The sequence below is a fragment of the Camellia sinensis genome, chromosome 8 (genome assembly GCF_055761805.1).
Source record: "Camellia sinensis isolate YWXY chromosome 8, ASM5576180v1, whole genome shotgun sequence".
In the NCBI taxonomy this organism is placed as follows: domain Eukaryota; kingdom Viridiplantae; phylum Streptophyta; class Magnoliopsida; order Ericales; family Theaceae; genus Camellia; species Camellia sinensis.
In genome coordinates, this window is record NC_138968.1 from 123,108,347 (window position 1) to 123,128,000 (window position 19,654).

The 19,654-nt window shown below is 33.5% G+C and overlaps 3 protein-coding genes across 3 annotated transcripts in view; 2 read left to right on the forward strand and 1 right to left on the reverse strand.

The window, feature by feature from the left end:
* Window positions 1–229: 229 nt before the first annotated feature.
* On the forward strand, window positions 230–6,839 carry LOC114307179 (GRF-interacting factor 1). Its single transcript, XM_082883340.1, has 4 exons — window positions 230–710; window positions 3,268–3,344; window positions 4,877–4,961; window positions 6,090–6,839. Exons 1-4 carry the CDS (start codon window positions 645–647, stop codon window positions 6,420–6,422), a joined length of 561 nt encoding a protein of 186 aa, XP_082739466.1. The 5' UTR covers window positions 230–644; the 3' UTR covers window positions 6,423–6,839.
* A 2,625-nt stretch (window positions 6,840–9,464) lies between these two features.
* Window positions 9,465–10,404, reverse strand: LOC114304441 (uncharacterized; the record flags this gene model as incomplete). Its single annotated transcript, XM_028249594.2, has 1 exon — window positions 9,465–10,404. A coding segment is annotated over exon 1 (885 nt), but the record flags the coding sequence as incomplete, so codon positions are not given.
* Window positions 10,405–16,117: 5,713 nt separating this feature from the next.
* Window positions 16,118–19,654, forward strand: part of LOC114257837 (myosin-11) — a 22,863-nt gene continuing 19,326 nt past the window's right edge. Inside the window, exons 1-2 of the mRNA XM_082883342.1 lie at window positions 16,118–16,597; window positions 18,000–18,128. Coding sequence (XP_082739468.1) covers window positions 16,595–16,597; window positions 18,000–18,128 — 132 coding nt within the window. The 5' untranslated portion in view covers window positions 16,118–16,594. The remainder of the gene's footprint in view (window positions 16,598–17,999; window positions 18,129–19,654) is intronic.

A 19,654-nucleotide genomic window follows, 5' to 3' on the forward strand; every position in this document is an offset into this window, starting at 1 on the left:
AAGGGTGTCAATGTAATTCATTCTTTAGAATATATGTAAAAGTTAAAAATAAATATGTCATTTTAACTTAAAAATTAATACCGTCCAATAATTATATTGATAAAGAAGGACAGTATAATTTCTTAAATATTTAGAGAAACTGTAACAAAAATAAACATCAAAGTGACAGTGTAATTCACCCTTTTTCCTAGCAAGGTCCTTTTTCTTTTCTATTTCATTTCTTTTCTCTCACGCACTGTACTGTGTACATTTGGGTTGGCCTGCCTTCTACTGGTCCTCTTCTACTGTATTTAAGAGCGAGTGGTGAGCGAGTGTGATAACAGAAGGTTAGAGAGAGGAGAAATTATTCATTGCAAAGGAGCATTGCTCCACCACTGTGTTTGAGAGAGAGTAGTGACTGAGTGTGTGATAACAGAAGGTTAGAGAGAGGAGAAATTATTCATTGCACAGGAGCATTGCTCCACCGTATTCATGTTTAGACAAGTGTCCAATTGTCTCTCTCAAAGGAGACAAACAAACAGTTAGACACACTGTTTCAACCGATAATAATTAAGTTAGAACACCGTCTAGACTTGCTCCCGGGCAATGAATAATTTCGAGAGAGAGAGAGGGATAGGGATAGGGATTTTAATAAAAAGAAAGGAATGCAGCAGCACCTCATGCAGATGCAGCCCATGATGGCTACCGTCACTACTGATCACATTCAACAGGTACCTCTTCCACTCCCTCCTCTCTCTCTCTCTCCTACCCTTTTATTTCTGTCTTCATTATTGATTGTTTTGTTATTACAATTATCTATCAATGAGTTTTGTTAATTTGGTTTTCTTGTAATTGATGTATGGTCTAGTTTTAGTTAATTTATCTTACTGCTATCCAACGTTTCAAGGCTTTCATTTCCTAAAATCTTAATCTTAATGTTGCCTCCGGAGGGAGAGCTGAATCTGGCCTTTGGGGGCTTTGTTATTCTCTTTCTTGTTCCTTTTTAATCTGATTGATTTTGTAAAATGGGTTATATGTCAATTTAATGATCCCCTTATCATCTTTGAAGGGTTTTATTATTGAGGTATCTGTCTCTTATATATATTGCAGTTAAATGGTATTTACAAGAAAAAAAAATAATTCCCAATCAGAAGTATGTTTCCCAATATTGCAAAATCAGTGAAATCTTGGAAAGTAATTGCAAAGATTAATGTTGTGTTTGGTTAGGGTATTTGGGAAGGAATTTAGAAAGGGAAAGGAAAAAGGTGTGTGAAATTAGTTGAAAGATATATATTTTATTCACATTTCACCTACATTTTTTCTTTCTATTTCCAAATCCCTTCCCAAATCCCCCAACCAAACATAGCGTGAAGAAAGAGATGGAAAGAAGAATTTTTTAGGACTCTAAGCCAAATGTTGTCATTTGATGAACCCCTCCCCTCCAAGCAATTTTGTTGCTCTCTCCACACAACAACGCTTGAGGAATGCGTTGAATGCGTGAAGAGGTCAAGCTCCACAATGAGCCCTTTGCTTGAATGCATTGCCAATGGCAAGTGAGGTCATTTCCCCTTCTCCCCTTCATGCAAGTGCTATGGTTACATTATATAGCCATGTAGCACAGATACGTATATAATACGGATTTGATGATACAACGAAACCTAAAAACATAAAATACGAGTTCAGTCAGGATACATTCATTAAAAATATATATTTATAATTTTTAGTCTTGTATTACACATAAGCTCAAAGAATGGTGAGAAATTATTCTTTTGGAATTAAGTATCAGTTTAAAAGCCAATAGTTAGTTTACTATTTTTGTTTTTTTTTTTTAAGTCTTATAAAATGTTTATTTAAATATCAAGTCTACGCTATTTACATTGCCCCCTTGTGCTTTCCATTTCACGCTAAGTATTATATGCAAAACTTGCACAAAATTTTACTTATTTTATTGTTAAAATATGGCTTTTGTATATCATTATATTTTACCTTTACTTTTAATAAAGTATGGATATGGATATGGACATGGAACACATTACAAATTGAAGATACATCATTTTGATAAATTCTAAAAAATAACTTCAATTTCACTATTTTCTTCTTCTCTAAGAAGTAAGCAAAGTATTGAAAAATTATTCTTGTATTTATCCTAATAATTGTACTCTAATGTTATGCAAGATTATCCATGCTTCATAGGTTAACGATTATAGAGAATGTGAAGAAAGAAGAGAAAGACACTAATTTTGCTGAGGTGTGTGTGTAGTGAGAATGAGAGACATGGGGGAAAGGGAAGACAAAGAAGAAAGGAAAAGAGAGAAAGGATCTGGGAGTGGTATTTGGGATAACCCTGCCCCATAAAAATCTGACTCCATGAGATCGAAATTATTTTTTGGTTTTCCATTTTTGCTGATATTTGGGATAACCTTCCCACTAAACTGATATATCTTTCCCCAAATGCCATTTAACTGCAATTTCCCATATACAAATATTTGATTTAGTCTTTTTTTTTTTAAAAAAAAATTCATTTTCATCCTCAAAGCTTTGTGATTTGGTACTTTTGTTTCTGAATAGCAAATTGGTAGGCTTTTGTGTGGTTATGTTTCTATCACATAATTTATGGAAACGGTATTTACACCTTATTTTTAATCATCCTTTGAAAGGAGTGCGATTGCCATTTTTCTTATGTATTTAGTTTTTGGGTATTCTTTTTGTTGATTATTGTCTATTGTTTATTGTATGTGCAATTTGGTATTTGAGACATATGTTTAAAGGGTGAATTGACACAATATGTGGGTGTAAGACAAATATAAGAAGCCACAGAGAACATGGGTTGTGGCGTTAAAAAAGAAACACCACTTTTCAGAAGCATATGGTCTAATAGTCAAATATGTTAGTGTTAGAATGCAATTTTAGTTAGGTTTGACAATTTTTTAGGCAAAATTTATTTGAGTTGTATTTGCCTTTGAGATTTAATTAATTTTAGAAGTCCAATTTCATTATCAAAGAAAATTCATATCAACGAAATCAAATTCTTTCATAGTTGTATGGGATCTAATGGTCCAGTCCAATAGCTAATCTAGCATAAAGTCCAAAACTAAATAACTATGGTCAAATCTCTATAAAAACAAGCCCACAAGACTAATTTAGATAAAACTCTCTAAATGATGCAAATGCAAATTGGCTGAACTAAACTCTTGAAATCTCTAAACTATTTATCCTTATTATTTTCCAAAAATTGGCATATTATCCCTGCCATCATTTCATCACATAGTTGCTCCTTGCATCGTGCAGTATCTAGACGAGAACAAGTCATTGATTCTTAAGATTGTTGAGAGCCAGAATTCAGGGAAACTAAATGAGTGTGCAGAGTAAGAATGATCTGTTCCTCTCTTTCTCTCTCTACACCATTGATTCTTATGTTTTGCAATTCAATATACTGTATCTTTGCAGGATGAAGGATTTTTTTTTTTTTTTTTTTTTTATGATTTCTCAGAAGTGTGATGTTACTAATATTCTATTAACTATGGTTGTTAGATTACTGTTTCTCTTGCATAGTTGACTATGTTTTGGACTTAGTTTGCTTTCGGGCTACGATCATGGAATGGATAGAGATAATGTCTTATAGATGAAAAGTTTCTTGGTTGGGTTGAATGTTTCTTGAAAATCTTGATGCGATGATTATGTTATGTGGGTGACTTCATAATTGCTGAAATAAATGTGGGGATTTTGGTTCATGCCACTCTCAAGTTCATAAGTGAAGAAGAATAAAATAGTTTGTGGAGTAAATGCCTTGACCGTTATGATTCATTGTTCAATCAAGGTGTTGCTTTCCATTCAGTTATTATTTTGAAGAAGTTGAACCGCATTCTCTATAGAAATATTTTGTGGAATGGGGATGGCACATTGAACCATGAATACACACTTAGCTAAAAAAAGGCATATTGAATCACTTTATTTTTGGTTTAAGTGATGCTTCACAATATAGATATAGTTAGTCTCATTTTAGACTTGTAACTTTTTAGGCATTGGTCTCTCTAGTGATCTTTCTGGTGGGAAGGGCTGGCAGAGGGCACACCCTTGTTTATTAGTGAATTATGAGGCCTATAGTTGGATCTGCAGATAGATACATTGTCTTCTTGCACTTGTTGAATTCCAACAGTCTTTCAATATTTCCCAAGTTGAGGTGGAAATAGTCGAATCAATAGTGAATGCTATATTTTATATATAAAGGGCCAGGTTGGGCACATGGTGTGACATGTGGAGAGTGGTGATGTTTTGAAAACAGTTATCATCAGGTTCTGTTTTGCAGTAGTACTCATCCTTGCTTGATTGCCAAGAAATGGAGGGGGTGTAGAAGTTTGAAATTTATATTATAATTATCCCAACTCAGCATATTTGTAAATGTTCTTTCCTTCTATGTTATATTCTTGGCAGTCAAAAGGGTCATGTGTGTAATTTCCCTTCACTCGAATGAAATCTTTTCATTCAGTTGTGGAAAAGTTTACATGACGTTCTTTTCAGGGCTTATAGAGTTATATTTTTCACCATCAAACAGTATAGAAATAGAAGACATTCCAATTTTCCTAGAAAACTGAAGTTCAAGTTCAATTCAGAACATAACTCTTTCAGGCCTATATTTATGATTCATCTAATATTTTAAATTCCTCAAACCTTGTGGAAAGGTACTTTTTTATTTTCTTATCATTGAATTTAGAAACATATATCTTCATTCATGCATGAGCATCATACAAGCTTTCCAAATTGTCTGGCAGAAAAGATATGTGCTTCACTTCCTAAACGTCACTAATTTAGGTTCATGTTGGTCATCCATAGCTTGAAATTTTGCATTGTGGTTGTGGAACTGCTATATTCACAAGTAATCCTCTCTCTATTATGGCAGGAACCAGGCAAGGCTTCAGAAAAACCTAATGTACCTAGCTGCCATTGCTGATTCGCAGCCTCAACCTCATACCATGCATTCTCAAGTAAGCAGCACCATCAGAATATATTAGTTTTTATATTTATTGCTGGCTGTTTGGTACATAATTAACATGATAGCCAAAGGGTTATCAACAAGTGGATGGAACCCTACCTTGACGGTTCTTGCAAATTAGTAACCTAAAATCTTATTGGATAACTTGCACTTCTTTAATTTGTTTTTCCTTGCATTCCCTTTCCACTGTTCTGTTACATTCTTGGATTTCATCCCTAAGTTTTTCCCATTGCTTATACTCCCTCCGTCCCAAAATAATGGTCCCTTTTGGGGAATTCAATTTTTTTTGGTAGTACAATTATTGCACTTTAAAAAAGTTGATTTTCCAAAATTACCCTTTGATAGTGCATTTTTTGGGGAATATCAATGTCATAATTGTACTTTTTATATTGTTTATTAATTTAAAAGAAGGGTAAAATAGGGAATTTATATTATTTTTGTACTTGATTTTTGAAGAGAGACTAATATTTTGGGACAACAAAAAATAGAATAAGGGACTAATATTTTGGGACGGAGGGAGTATTGAATTTTGGGTTAATTTCTCTTTAACCCCCTTGTGTTTGGCTCGTGCAATTTATTCCCCTATCATTTGGAAACAATCACATAACCACCATGTGGCTTGTGGACTAAAGTGCACTATCAAACATTCCGTCCAAATTAATAACAAGTGTGAAACACGTGCTACGACATAAGGGAGTTATGTGCTCATTTCCTAATGTCGAGGGGAAATTACATATGGAGTAAAGTAGAGGGGGCTAGCAAATTTTGTCTTCAAAGAAATGACGAAAATATCTGTGGTTTGCACAATGAGGTTACTTGTGTACAATGGTATTTTAGAATTTTCTCTTAAGCTGTTAGCAGGCTTGACAGTGCACGTTAGTTTTACAGACCACACGGGGGTAATGTGATTATTTCTAAATGATAAGGGGTAAGTCACACAAGGGCCAAACCACAAGGGGATAAAGTGAAATTTGCCCTTCAATTTTTTTGTTACCACTGGTTTAAAGCGTCCAACTTCTGGTTAGTTTCAAAGAAGGCTACTTGCTAGAAATTTGAATACCAGTATGCTAGAAATTTGCTTGTGAAAATTTCTAATCCATGTTTGTTCAATGCCTGATAGTTCCCTTCCAGTGGCGTTATGCATCCAGGATCTCACTACCTTCAGCACCAGCAAGCTCAACAGATACCTCCACAATCGCTCATGGCTGCAAGTTCCTCTATGCTCTACAGCCAACAGCAGTTTTTGGCACTGCAACAACAAGAAGCCTTGCACAGCCAGCTTGGCATGAAGTCTGGTGGACGCAGTGGACTTCACATGCGGCAAAGTGAAGCTACTAGTGCTGGAAGTAAGCAAGATATTGGGTCTGCTGAAGGGCGAGGGGGGAGCTCAGGAGGCCATGGCAGTGAGGGAGGTGTGGCTCTCTACTTGAAGGCTGGTGAAGATGCTAACTAAGGTGAGAATGATCAACCTAGCAATTTGTTTAACATTTGAAATTCTAGAAAAGATAAGTTTGGGAAAAAGTATTTAAAAGAATTGTGGAAAGACTAGCTTGCTTAGTTGACTTGTTACGTGATGCAAACTGTGAAGATTACCTTTCCGAGCGCAGGTTGTGTGAAGGTTTTAGATAACGCTTCTCATGGTAGTGTCTTATGTAGTAAATCTGTATGCCCCAATAGGATTGCCTTCTGCATTATCTTTTATAGTTACTTTTTTTCCTGTGTTCTGTTTTGTTTTAAAATTTTGGGTATGGCTTTATCAGTACTTGAATGACTTGGATTTGATTTAGTGTGGTGCACCTAACTACTGTGATTTTTGGAGTTTCGCTGTATTTTTTGTTGATTTATAGCTAATGAACATCTTTTTGTGCTATGATGGAAATTGCATTATATGAAGCAGTTAATTGGATTCTCACTATGGTCAGATATTCAGTGTGAATTGGACAAATGTGATTCTGTGTTCACCTTTTATTGAAGCCAGATGGTTAACGATACCATTTTTTTTCCAAAGCATTTTTTGACAAGTTTTTTGCTACATGTTTCTGATTTAAAGGTCAAAATTTATTTTCAAAATGATACGTTTGCTCGGTTTATGTGTGAATCGGTGTTTATGAAAAGCATAGAGGGATTGGGTATGAAGGCCAATGCCACCCACACTCTGTTAGTCAAAAACTGGCTGGGGTTTTGATTTCGACCCATTTCTTCCAATGTAGGAGGAAGAAGTTAGGGTTGACAGTTTTTTTAATGAGATGGAAGCAATTTTCTTATGCCTGTTATCTATTGTGGACACTATTATGCCTTGCTTTCGTGCACATTGCCTTCGCTTGAGTTGAGGATTGACTTTTTGATTTTTTTGACTATTTTAGGCAGAGTTTTTTTTGACTTTTGTGAGAGAAAAAATGAAATAATTATGATTTAGATGTGATATTTTGTCTTATTAGATTAAAAAGTATATTTTGTCTTTTTGTTGATGTATTATTGATTGATTTATGTTATATATTACAAATGGTGAGTGGCTCCTTATATAGGAGATGTAGTGGAGTAGGTGGAGTAGGTGGTAGTGGTAGGTGTGTAGTAGGTGGTAGTAGGTGGTGGTAGGTGTAGTAGGTGGAGTAGGTGATGGTAGGTTTTAACAGCCCCCCGCAAACTCAAGGGGGATAGGAACTAACCAACTTGAGTTTGGAGAGAGTAACAAAACAAGAAAATACATAAAAATAAAAGAGGATATGAGACACTGTATGGTCGTGTCAGACCGTTGTAGAAGACTGTATGGTTATGGCAGACCGATGTAGAAGACACTGGCTCGTGTTGGACCGATGTAGAAGACAGTTTATGGGGTCATGTCGGACCGTTGTAGCAGACAATGTTGTGACAGTTGTTGTGACAGTTTACGGAGTCTTGCTGGACCCTTGTAGAAACTAACGGAATCAATGTCGGGACAGTTTACAGAGTCTTGTCGGACCCATGAAGGAGCTAACCGGAATCAATGTCGGGACAGTTTACAGAGTCTTGTCGGACCCCTGTAAAAGCTAACCGGAATCAATGTCGGGACAGTTTACAAAGTCTTGTCGGACCCCTAAAAAGTCGCACCCTCAAAAGGTGTTGTGACAGTTGTTGTGACAGTTTGCGGAGTCTTGCTGGACCCTTGTAGAAACTAACCGGAATCAATGTCGGGACAGTTTACAGAGTCTTGTCGGACCCATGAAGGAGCTAACCGGAATCAATGTCGGGACAGTTTACAGAGTCTTGTCGGACCCTTAAAAAGTCGCACCCTCAAAAGGTGTGCCCAATCTATCAAAAGGCGTGCCATCAAAAGGCGTGCCCAATCCATCAAAAGGCGTGCCATCAAAAGGCAAGCCCAAGTCATAAAAAGATGTGCCGGACATGATGGCGAGGCGCATCACCACATTGGCTTGCGCGCCCGTTTTGTCGTCTGGCGTCAAGTGGCGCGCGATGCGCGTGTCTGCCTCTTCGTCAGGGTCTTTATAAACTGAGGCGGAGGCTGTGCTTGGAAGCATAACAAACTAGTTGAAACCTCTTCGTTGAGAGAGAAACTCTGTAATACTCTGTAACACTCTGTTGTCCAGAAAATGGCCTCGTCGTCCCGTAGTCTACTCACTCTCTTTCCCGACCTCAACGAGTCCACAAGAGAAATAACTGGTGCGGTGGCCCTGGAACCTCAACCAAATGCCGCTGGGTTTGCTCCGTTGAACTTTTCCGATGCGGTCTGTGGAGCAAAAAATGGCGGTGCAAACGGATATTGAGGCCAATCAGTATACTTTGAAGTCATGCGTGGAGACCATGACTGCGGTCACAAACTTGTCGCACCGGCTTCAGAGTAGGACAAATGAGGTGCAGCAGTTAAACGCCCAACTGGCTCTGCTCCAACGCATGTATAAGGATGCGCGAGCAGAGATAAGTGTGCTAAAGGCGGAAAATAAGGAGCTGAAGCGGAAGGCCACCGTTATGTTCCGATTTGGAGGTCCGCCATATGCTGCAGTAGAGGAGCAGGGAGTAGTGATCATGCCCAGTGGAGTGGGAAACACGGAGGCAACACCGGCAAGGGCCGCCCAGGACGGAGGCAAGAAGAAAAGACCGGCGACAGAGTAGAGAAGAAAAATCCCGCCTGTGAATGAGGTTGTTGTGTGTTGTTATGTTTTTTTTTTTTTTTTTTTTTTTTGTAAAATTGTGATTGGGGTTGATCCCTGAGATGAATAAAATATGGTTTGGTGTGCAAAGCTACATGGTATGAATAGAAGTGGAAAAAGATTAAAAATAATGTGAAAAAAATAAAGAAAGAAATAATAAAAATATATTTGAAATCAAAAAAGAAAGATGGGAAAAATAAGAAAAGAGGTTCACGTGATTTCTTGTCCCACGGGTTTGTGAAAATCGGCAATGGTTTTTTTTTTTTTTTTTTTTTAAGATAAAAAGTGGGGCGGTGGAAAGAAAAAAATATATATATATATATATTTATATATAAGATAAAGAGGGTTTGGGCGGTGGAAAATGTGATGATGGTTTTGAGTGGAGAATATTTTAGAATAGAAAAGGTTATATAATATATTTCTCTCTCCAATGTCCCCAAAAGCTGTCCGAGCATTCTTTTATTTCTATTAACCAAGCTTGGGTCCTCATCCTTTGGCAATACCCTTGGAACATGCTCTGTCGGAGGAAATTCAAAATCCATCTTAGATGGCCTTTGATTGCCATCCCTCCTTGACAAATTGGATGGCTTTCTCTCACTCTGGTTTGCTGTGACACCACCACTGCTACTACCTTCCACGGCTGAATCCTTCTTCTTTGCATTATTTGTAGCCTCGGCAGCATCTTTCGCAGCTTCGATCTCAGCAACGATGGCGTCGATTTCCTCTTCTTCAAGTTGCCGCAAGCCATGCTCCTTCGTCATCACAGCAACTTCAATGTTCTTTCCCCCACTCTCAACAACTTCGAGCAAGGCGCGAATTGCAAGTTTAACAGTTTCTTGCCCAGAAGTTTCTTTATAATTTTTCTCCAAAAATTCTCGCATTGAATTAGAGTTTCTCCCAGTTGCATTAGCTTTCCATGCAGAAAAAGTACCTGATGGATCTGTCTGATATAGCGATGGCACACCAGTGTGAGGGTCAAAGCCCACAATCAAAGTTGAAAGAACAAACGGTCTGCCACCACTTTGTGTGTACTTCTGTTGAAGACCATTAGAGGATGGACCTTTGCTGGCACGCAGTGGCACTGCTTCTTGAATGATCACAGCCTCAAGAGCAAAGAGAGGCTGCTTTGAAAGTTGCAGCACAAACATATGGTGACGGAGGTTCTTGAGAGAATCGTAACTCCAGCTGTTGCGAGACAACGACTGAGATTCGAAGAACGACGAGAACGCATCCATTTTTCTTGAGAGAGATCGATCGATTGATTCGATTACAAGTTTGTATCTATGTAGGTATGTATATTTATGTATTGATAGAGATGACAGCGGAATAGGTTGAGGTCCGGTGGGCGGCTAAGGTGAGGTTGTCGCCCGCTGGGGAAGCGAAAATACTAGATTCTAAACCTGCTATGATACCATGTTAAAATTGATGTATTATTGATTGATTTATATTATATATTACAAATGGTGAGTGGCTCCTTATATAGGAGATGTAGTGGAGTAGGTGGTAGTGGTAGGTGTGTAGTAGGTGGTAGTAGGTGGTGGTAGGTGGTGGTAGGTGTAGTAGGTAGAGTAGGTGATGGTAGGTTTTAACAGTGACTATTTTAATCCAAATTCTATATGCCAAACAAATGCACATTGTACAAGAATGGTACATCAGCCACCAAGAATTCCATATCTAGAAAACCTTGGGCTCTGTTTTTACCACGCATGTTATTATCATATTTGATTTTTGTCATGAATGATTTACACATCAGCGCCCATGAAATGAATAGTTCGGATATTAAGATAGGACCACCTGTGATAAATCTTGAAATCACATCAGTTCAATCCCTTATGAGTGTCATTATAAGATCTGTTTATTTCACTATCTATTTCAAAATTTGAGAAATTACAACCTTTCAAAAATAATTACAAATTCATAAAAAAATTTGACACTTCAATTATTTAAGTTCATAAATTTTATCACTGATTTGAAATTTTTTTTTCAAATCCACGCTAAATTGATATTTCCCTATTATAATACTAATATAACAAATATACAAATCTAACTGACTGCAGTAATTAAGAGTGTTGTTATTAGCACCTCATAAATTATTTTGGACTCTTAATTTTTAACTTTTTTTTATTACAATAATAACCTCAAATAAAATTACTACAAAAGATATCATTAATTTTGGGACACCCTATCTCATAATTAAACTTATACACTCACTACATCATGAATTAGGGTTTATAAGAGCACTCACCTCCATCACTACCCATCTGTCTTTCTCAAATCTCACCTTCAAAACCTACCCATCCTCAAAACCTTGAAAACGTTTTGGCGGCAATATTCCGACAGTAACAGTGACAACTATTTGATTACCTATACTTCTCCTACAATGACAATAAGTAAAAGTTTAAGGATAATTTTGACGGCATATTTAGATTAAAGTCATATTGAAAATGCTGAAATGATTTTTATCAATTTAAATATGAAATAAGGAGCAATGACAGAAGCAAACCTCATATTTTGTTGGCTCAGAAATAAACCCTAGTTCATACAGTGATATTATCAATCTGCATCACATTTATTTATTTAATCTTATTATTCACTGATCCATGAGTTTTCTAGGCTCTTTTCAAGGCAAGGAATTGTTAAAAAAACATTTCAATTCTCTTCTAAATTGCATGTACTAAAAATTCACAAAAGGTCAACAAATTCTCTTTTAAAAAAGAGTAAAATAAATAAATAAATAAGTTTTGATTTTGAATGACAATAACAACATGAAGAAACTGTCAAATGCTAGACCAAGTCTTGGAAAATAAAAGAAGAAAAAAAAATCCACAAAATAGCATATGAGAAAAACCACCACAAAATCCAAATTTAAAACAACTTTTTTTTTTTTTTTGGAGGTGTGGGAGTGTATATTCAATGAGTGAAATGTTTAAAGATAATTTTGATATTATTTGGAGGGAAAATGAAATTTCAGAAGTTTCAAAATTTATAAGTGAGGGTCTAAAGAAATTGGGGGTCCAAAATAATTCAAGAGTGCTAGTAGCACCGCTCTTAATTAATAGTAACACAACTAAATGAAAGATTTATATTACTAATACTGAATGATGAATGTGATAAAACAATCTTGGTTTTTTTCCTGTACTCATTTTATAAGATGAAATTGCATGAGTGAGTGTGAATGGCTTCTTTTTTTCTTTTTTGATTGGATATGATTGAGTATGATGAAGTTGTGAGTTCATAATTAAGTTAATTTAATAAAGAACTATAAGGTTGTGTTTGTTTTATGAATTTGATGAGAGATTTGAAAACGGAAAGGGAGAGAAAAAAGATGTGCGAAATGTAGGTATTATATTTTATTCACATTTCACTTATCTTTTTCATTTTTCTCTTTAATTCATGAACCAAAAACAATCTAAGAGAACGTGGATCTGGTAATATCATTTTGAAACCAATCACTTTCTTAATTTGTCATGCATACGATGAGATCGTGGCGAGAATGGTAGTATGAAAATTACAAGAGTAATTTTTCTTGTTATTTTAAATAAGTTACACTCCACTATTAATTGTATGGTTAGATTATTTAAATTTTAAAATGACATTTTATCTATTAAATTAGCAATTATTTGTTAATGTTGTCAGTTTTCTATTTTCAACAGTTTTCTATTTTCAAAAAATAAGAAACCAGTTCTTGTTTCTTTTTATAAAGAACAAAAACAAAAACAAAAAATTTGCTTGTTATATAAAAATATTTTGAAAACAAATAAAAACATGATAAATTACAAATACACCTCTTAGTGTTTTATTTAAAATATAGATTGTCCCTTATTGTTATGGAAGTTTAAATACTCTATTGTAATAATTTTTTATTTAGCATAATTGACAAAAAAAATAAAATTTCTAACTATTTTCGTATATAATAATAAAATTACTAGAAATACTAATTAAAATATTTCTGACATCTTTAAAAATTATTAATTAATTTAATGATTTATTAATAAAAGTGATCATTTGTTATGCCATTAGAAATTTGAAGGGGTAAAATATAATTTTTAAAACTATATGAATAATCTATATTTTAAATAAATCTCAAATGGTATATTTGTAATTTATCCAAAATAAAAATAGAACAACACATTTGATGAGTTGTCAAAGATAGTGGCCGATTGTAGTAGGTGAACAGATATGGTAACAAATGATGGGGTGGTTTTTGGAGTTGGTGGATGGATGCCACTAAAAGTCACGGGATTGCCGAAAGGAAGTCAAAAGGTGGCCAAATGTCACAACGGTAACCAATTGGCTAGAGCTTGTCCACATTGGCTAACTGACCACCAGTGGTGGGTAGTGGTAGCTAGTGGTGGTAAGGAGTGGTAGATGAAAGAAGAGAAAATCAAAACTTACTTGTTAACATTTTCAATTTTCAATTTTTAGTTTACAAAAAATAAGAAACAAGTTTTCGTTTGTTTTTGTAAAAAAACAAAGGGTAAATTACATTAATATCTCTTGAGGTTTATATTTATTACAGTTCTCTTCCTCACCTTTCGAAAATTATATTTCCCTTCCTGAGATTTAAAGTTTAATTACAGATTCTCCCTTCAGCAATTTAATTTTTTAAACACCAATTTTGCCCTCATTGGGTAAATCATATTGACACCCATCACATTTTAGAAATTACAATATCCTCCATAAGGTTTAAAGTAGCATTACCAATTGCTCCTTCGGTTAGTATTAGTTGGAAAAAAAAATAATTGAAAAAAAAAATTAATTGGGAAAAAAATTATTTTAAAAAAAATTAATTGAAAAAAAAATTTGTTAGTAAAGTCTTTAAATTTTTGTTTAAAAACCAACATAAACTCATTTTTTGAATTTACGTTTTTTTCTTCAAATTTACAAATTGAGACAACCATTTATAAACTAAAAAAATTATCAAACAAGTTTTCATGACAGTTTTTAAAATTTTTGTAAATCTAAATTGAAAACTGAAAACGAAATGGTTATCAAACAAGCCTGATGGTAAAAATATCATAAAATTAATAAATAATTAAATAAGTTACCAACGTAAGAAATAACTTATCAAAAGATTCTTAAGCTATGTATGATTTGATTTTTAGGAAAAAAAATTTAAAAATTAAAAATTAATTTGGTTAAAAAATAAAAAATAAAAAAAGAAAAAATATTACGTGTTTGGTGGTTACATAGCATAAGAATACTAAATTCTTAAGCTATGTATGATTTGATAATTATTATTTTTTTTTGTTTTTTAATCAAATTAATTTTTAATTTTGAAAAAAAAAATCTAAAAATCAAACCATACATAGCCTAAAGATCTTTTGATAAGTCATTTTTTACGTTGGTAACTTATTTAATTATTTGTTAATTTTATAACATTTTTACCATCAAGCCTGTTTGGTAACCATTTTGTTTTCAGTTTTTAATTTATATTTAAAAATTTTTTAAAAACTATCATAAAAACTTGTTTGATAATTTTTTTGGTTTATAAAAGGTTGTCACAATTTGTAAATTTGAGGAAAAAACGTAAATTTAAAAAATGAGCTTACGTTGGTTTTTAAACAGAAATTTAAAAACTTTATTAACAATTTTTTTTTTCAATTAATTTTTTTTCCCAATTAATTTTTTTCAATGATTTTTTTTTCCAACTAATACTAACTGAGGGGGCAATTGTTAATGCTATTTTAAACATTAAGGAGGAGATTGTAATTTCTAAAATGTGAGGGGTGTCACTATAATTTACCCAATAAGGGAAAATTTTGTATTTAAAAAAATTAAATTGCTAAAGGGGAGAATCTGTAATAAAACTTTAAACCTCAGATAGGGGAGATGTAATTTTCAAAAGGTAAGGGGGAAATTATAATAAACATAAATCTCAGGGGGTGTCAATGTAATTTACACAAAAACAAAAACATAAAACTTGTTTGGTGTACAAAAATATTTTGAAAACAAATAAAATAAAAATAGAAAAAAAATATTTGATGAGTTACCAGATTTAGTGGCAGGAGATGGAATATAGACGGATATGGTGACCGGTAATAGTGGAAAGCCGAAGTTGTCCACCAAAGTTAGTAGTTGGATGTCAGAGAAGGCCGAAAGGATGCCAAAATGTGACTAAGATCACAATAGTGACTGCTGGCCCTGTTGAAGAGTCATTGAAGGTTGGTTGGAGGCAGCCGGTGGTGATGGCAGCTGAAGATTGTGGGTGAGAAGAGAAAGTGAAAACTTATTTTAAAAACAAAGGAAAACAATTTTTTTGTGTTTTCAAAATTTTTGAAAACTTTGAAATCAATTTCATTTTTTTGAAAACAAAAACAATATGTCAAACAAGTTTTCATTTTAAATTGAAAAAAAAATGAAAATAAAAACAAAAAATAAGAAATAAGAAATAAAAACCTTAACAAACGAACCCTTAATTTCTAAAAGTTAAGAAAATCTTTGAGATGATTTAAATAAATATATTTTTTGACTTTTTACGAAAAGAAGTGTAGAAAAGTAGGGAGGTTATATGACCCAAAAAAGATAAAAAATTTGGTTGTTTAGAATGTACTATATAAGTGCACTTTTTAACTTTTTAGTTAAAAGAATAGAAAAAAAAATGTATGTTTGAAATAATTTTTTAACTTTTTACGAAAAGATGTATAATAAAATATTGTAATAAAATCAAAATGACCATTATATCTTTGTTGACTTTTTAACTTGTTAATTTTTTGACTTTTGAGCAAAGGACAAAATAATAATTTTGTCTTCTAAATTTCCTCTACAAATTTTTCCAAATAGTATAAATTTTTAAAATTTTTAAATAAATTTTGACTTTTTAACTTTTGTGAGTTATGGCAAACCAACAAACTTAAATACTAAGAAGTTTTCGAGACTAAACAAATAAAATTAATATTTTAATAGAAAACAAGAAGTGAAATTAAAATAAATAAATAAAATTCCTCTACTGTTTCAGACACAAAAAGCCTACACGTTGGAAGCCACTAATCTCCGATAATTTGGCGGGAGTTTTGCAGAGACTCCAAATCACACACACGCACACGCAGAGAGAAGCTCTCTCTGTTCATATATGTAGAGAGAGAGAGAGAGAAGTAGCCGAATTTGAGGGCTTCTTGAACGATGTCAGTCCCACAAACCAAACGACACGAACTCGACAGAGAGAGAATTCAGGAGAAACAAAATCGATTCACATTCAACTCACTAACCTCTCCGATCTTCTTTTCCTTCACATCTCCTCTCAATTCATACCATTTTCCCCACAATTCTCTCGCAAAATTCCTCTTCCCACCATTTTCCTGCAACACACTGTGCCTTTACTCTTCCTTCACTTGTAATTTCTTCACAATTTGGCCCACAACCCTCTGTGTTCTGGGATGCTTGCTTTTATACTGGATTCGATTGGGTTGGGATGGACCACGTCCATATCTAAAATTGGGTCTTCTTTCATTTTTGGCTGAGGTTTGGATTGGACCTCAAAATGGTATGTCAACAATGCATTGATTTCCCCAATTTTCATTCCATGTTTGTTGTAGCTTACGCTTTCTTAGTTCTTTCTTGAGATCATGAGCTTAAAATGGGTTGAATCATGACAATGATTAATTTTTTTTGTTCTAGATCTCTAAAATTTTGCATATATTGTTTTTGTTGCATTTCAATCTTTTCTCAGCTAAGAATTTAATCTGTGTCATAGTATTCTTAAGATTTGTGGGAGTTCAGGAGACATTTGTTAGTATAAATCCTTTGCATATTGAAATTGTTGATTGTACATAGCACCAAAACAAAAGAATTGTCACTTGTGGTAAATCTCTTGCAGAGAAAGGAAGATTAATTTAATTTGGTGATTCCTAATGAAAGTTGGGCCTTGGTGATTCAAAGAAATGTAATCGAAATTTGCTTGAAATGTTGATTTTGGTGACCATCATACTTGGAAGTAGCAACAACATAAGCACGGAACACATCTCTACATCCTTTGCTCTGTTTTTTTTTTCTTTCTTAAACGTCAAATGAAGCACCATATCAAAAATCTGAATCTGTTTGGGGGTACACAACCCAACTATTGGAGGTTAGCTAAATGGATGATGTTTTGCCATTGTGCTAGATCAAGGGCAAATTTATGGAAATTTGGCAAAATCCCTCAGAGCAACGTAAGATTAGAATGGACTGATATATAAAAATGGTGAACTTCACTGGATATGTATCTAAATATAAAAAGAAAGTCGTTGAGGTCAACAACATCAACAAATTCACTACAGTTAGTTGTGCAGAAAAAACTTAAATAACACAACAAAGCAAAGCTTTTGTTGTACTAATAAATGTGATACTTATTTATACCTAGATAACTACTACCGTTTCACAGTTATCTTTGAAGAAATAAGTATGGGACAACTCAAAATTACATTGAGGGTTCTGTCAACATTGTATTATTCAGTAAGAAAAAAATTCAGAAAGTTCCAAGAAGTAGAATGCAATACAAGTGTCAAGGAGATGGCAACATGACACTTGAACATGTTGGAAGATATTATGTTGGAGAAATTGATTTGGGGTAGTTGAAATGGAGATAATTACTTTTGTGAGGTAAGCAGATGGTCTAAGGGCATGGCACACACATCCCTCCATCTTCTATGTAACTTTTATATTTCTGTCTCATTTTTGGTAGATAAGGTGGAATATCTTTCGACATTGGATTATGTAATAAAACTAGAAGCAAAAGTTTCTGTTTGAGTTCCTCTCTGTATGTGTATATTTAATTCAAAAAGTATTTTTATTCAGTTGTGAAATTGAACTTCCCATATATTTCGTGTCTAGTTATAATATAAATTTTGAATAAATCTATGAAATTTTTTTCATACTTTGACATCTGCATCAATCCGTAACTGCTGCAGGGCACCCCAGTAAATATTATTGTAGGTTCTCATGTCTGGGTTGAGGACCCAGTAGAAGCTTGGATCGATGGACAAGTAGTGAAAATTAATGCGGCGGAAGCTGAGATCGAGATTGCCAATGGGAAGAAGGTAGGTGGATTAAATGTTACTTTTAATTTCAAGTAACATTTTTTTTTAAATATATTTGTGATAGAGAAAAATTATGACTTCATTTTGCCACCTTGTACAAAATCACTAGACATGCATGAATGTTTTTTTGTCCATGTTTAACTTGCCAGCACCAGTGCAAAGATTCTTGTTGTTGATCACTGGCTTTCTTTCCAATTATGAGTGTCCTTCCATGATTCCTTATCCCATTGGTCCTTGTTGAGATATTTCATTTTTATTTTATTGGTCCTTGCTCTTTATTTTATTTTTATTTTTATTTTTATATTGCTTAAAAGGAGTTCTTAAGTTGTATTATATTAAAGTTCTAAAAGATCCCCTTTCCCACACACAAACATAATACCTCTTCTTTCTCCCTCTAGTAAACTGTTAGAACTGTTTATGTATTTTGAATTAGCTATGCTAGAATGTTAACAAAATATGGCAGGATTTTACCTTTCTGAGATTAGTGGTTGTATCCCTTTGCCCTTTACATTGTCTTGAGCAATGCCTTTCACTCCATCTATGAAGCATGGATACTTCAAATAGGATGATGTATCCGTATCGTATCCGTGTTGGATACCGATACTCCTTGAATACTCACGGATAGGTATCAGATACTTGCTAAAAATATCGGATACTTCTTAATTAATTTTTCATTAATTTTGGAATATCATATACTTAATTTTGAATTATTAGATACTCCAAGTCACATATTATTTGTTTTACGAAATTAGAATTGTAGCATTTCTTACATAGTATTAAATATAATATAATAATATTCACCCAAAAAAATGATAAATATAAGAATATTTTTCTAATACTTTGTTTAGTTCTTTGATAAGAAGAAATGAGTTGAGTAATAGAATTTGTCAAATTGATGTATCCTAATTGTTTTATGCATCTCTCCTATAACTACATAGAAAGTACGGATTAACAAGAAAATAACAATATTAAATAAATAAGTAAGGAAACTTGAATACAAGATTTTTTACTAGTACCAAAGGGAAAAGCACATGGATAAGTTATGAATTGTTCTATTATTGTAATATAAGCACATTAAACTTGATATTGAAATTAAATATTTGTAAGACCTATTGAAAATTTAAAAAGTAAGCAAGCTTACTAGCTTAAATTAATAGCTAATTCTTAATGGTTAGTATTTTGCATTATAAAATTACATTGTGGTTTCTTAAAATTCTTTAGCTTATCTGTAACTCACTATTAATAATTTTAAAATATATATTTTTCACGAACGTATCCTAACCGTACTCGTATCCTATTTTTTTTAGTTTTGTCGTTTCGCTGTATCCATATCATATCATATCGTATCTGTATCTCGTATCCGTATCTATGCTTCCTAGCACTCCATGAACAACAACAATTCATTGCTGTTTTGTCAACTTTTGAATCTTACATGTGTAAGATTTCTGAAAAATAATCTGTATATTCAATGTGTAAAATACAAAGAGTACATCCGATTTATATAGTAATTCTAGATCTAAGACTAA

What these genes read in the sequence shown, in the direction of transcription:
- LOC114307179 (XM_082883340.1), top strand. Translation starts at nt 645, where the DNA reads ATGCAGCAGCACCTCATGCAGATGCAGCCCATGATGGCTACCGTCACT. An exon ending in CTACTGATCACATTCAACAG is followed by an intron (nt 711 to 3,267) that starts GTACCTCTTCCA and finishes TGCATCGTGCAG; the next exon opens with TATCTAGACGAGAACAAGTC. An exon ending in CTCATACCATGCATTCTCAA is followed by an intron (nt 4,962 to 6,089) that starts GTAAGCAGCACC and finishes AATGCCTGATAG; the next exon opens with TTCCCTTCCAGTGGCGTTAT.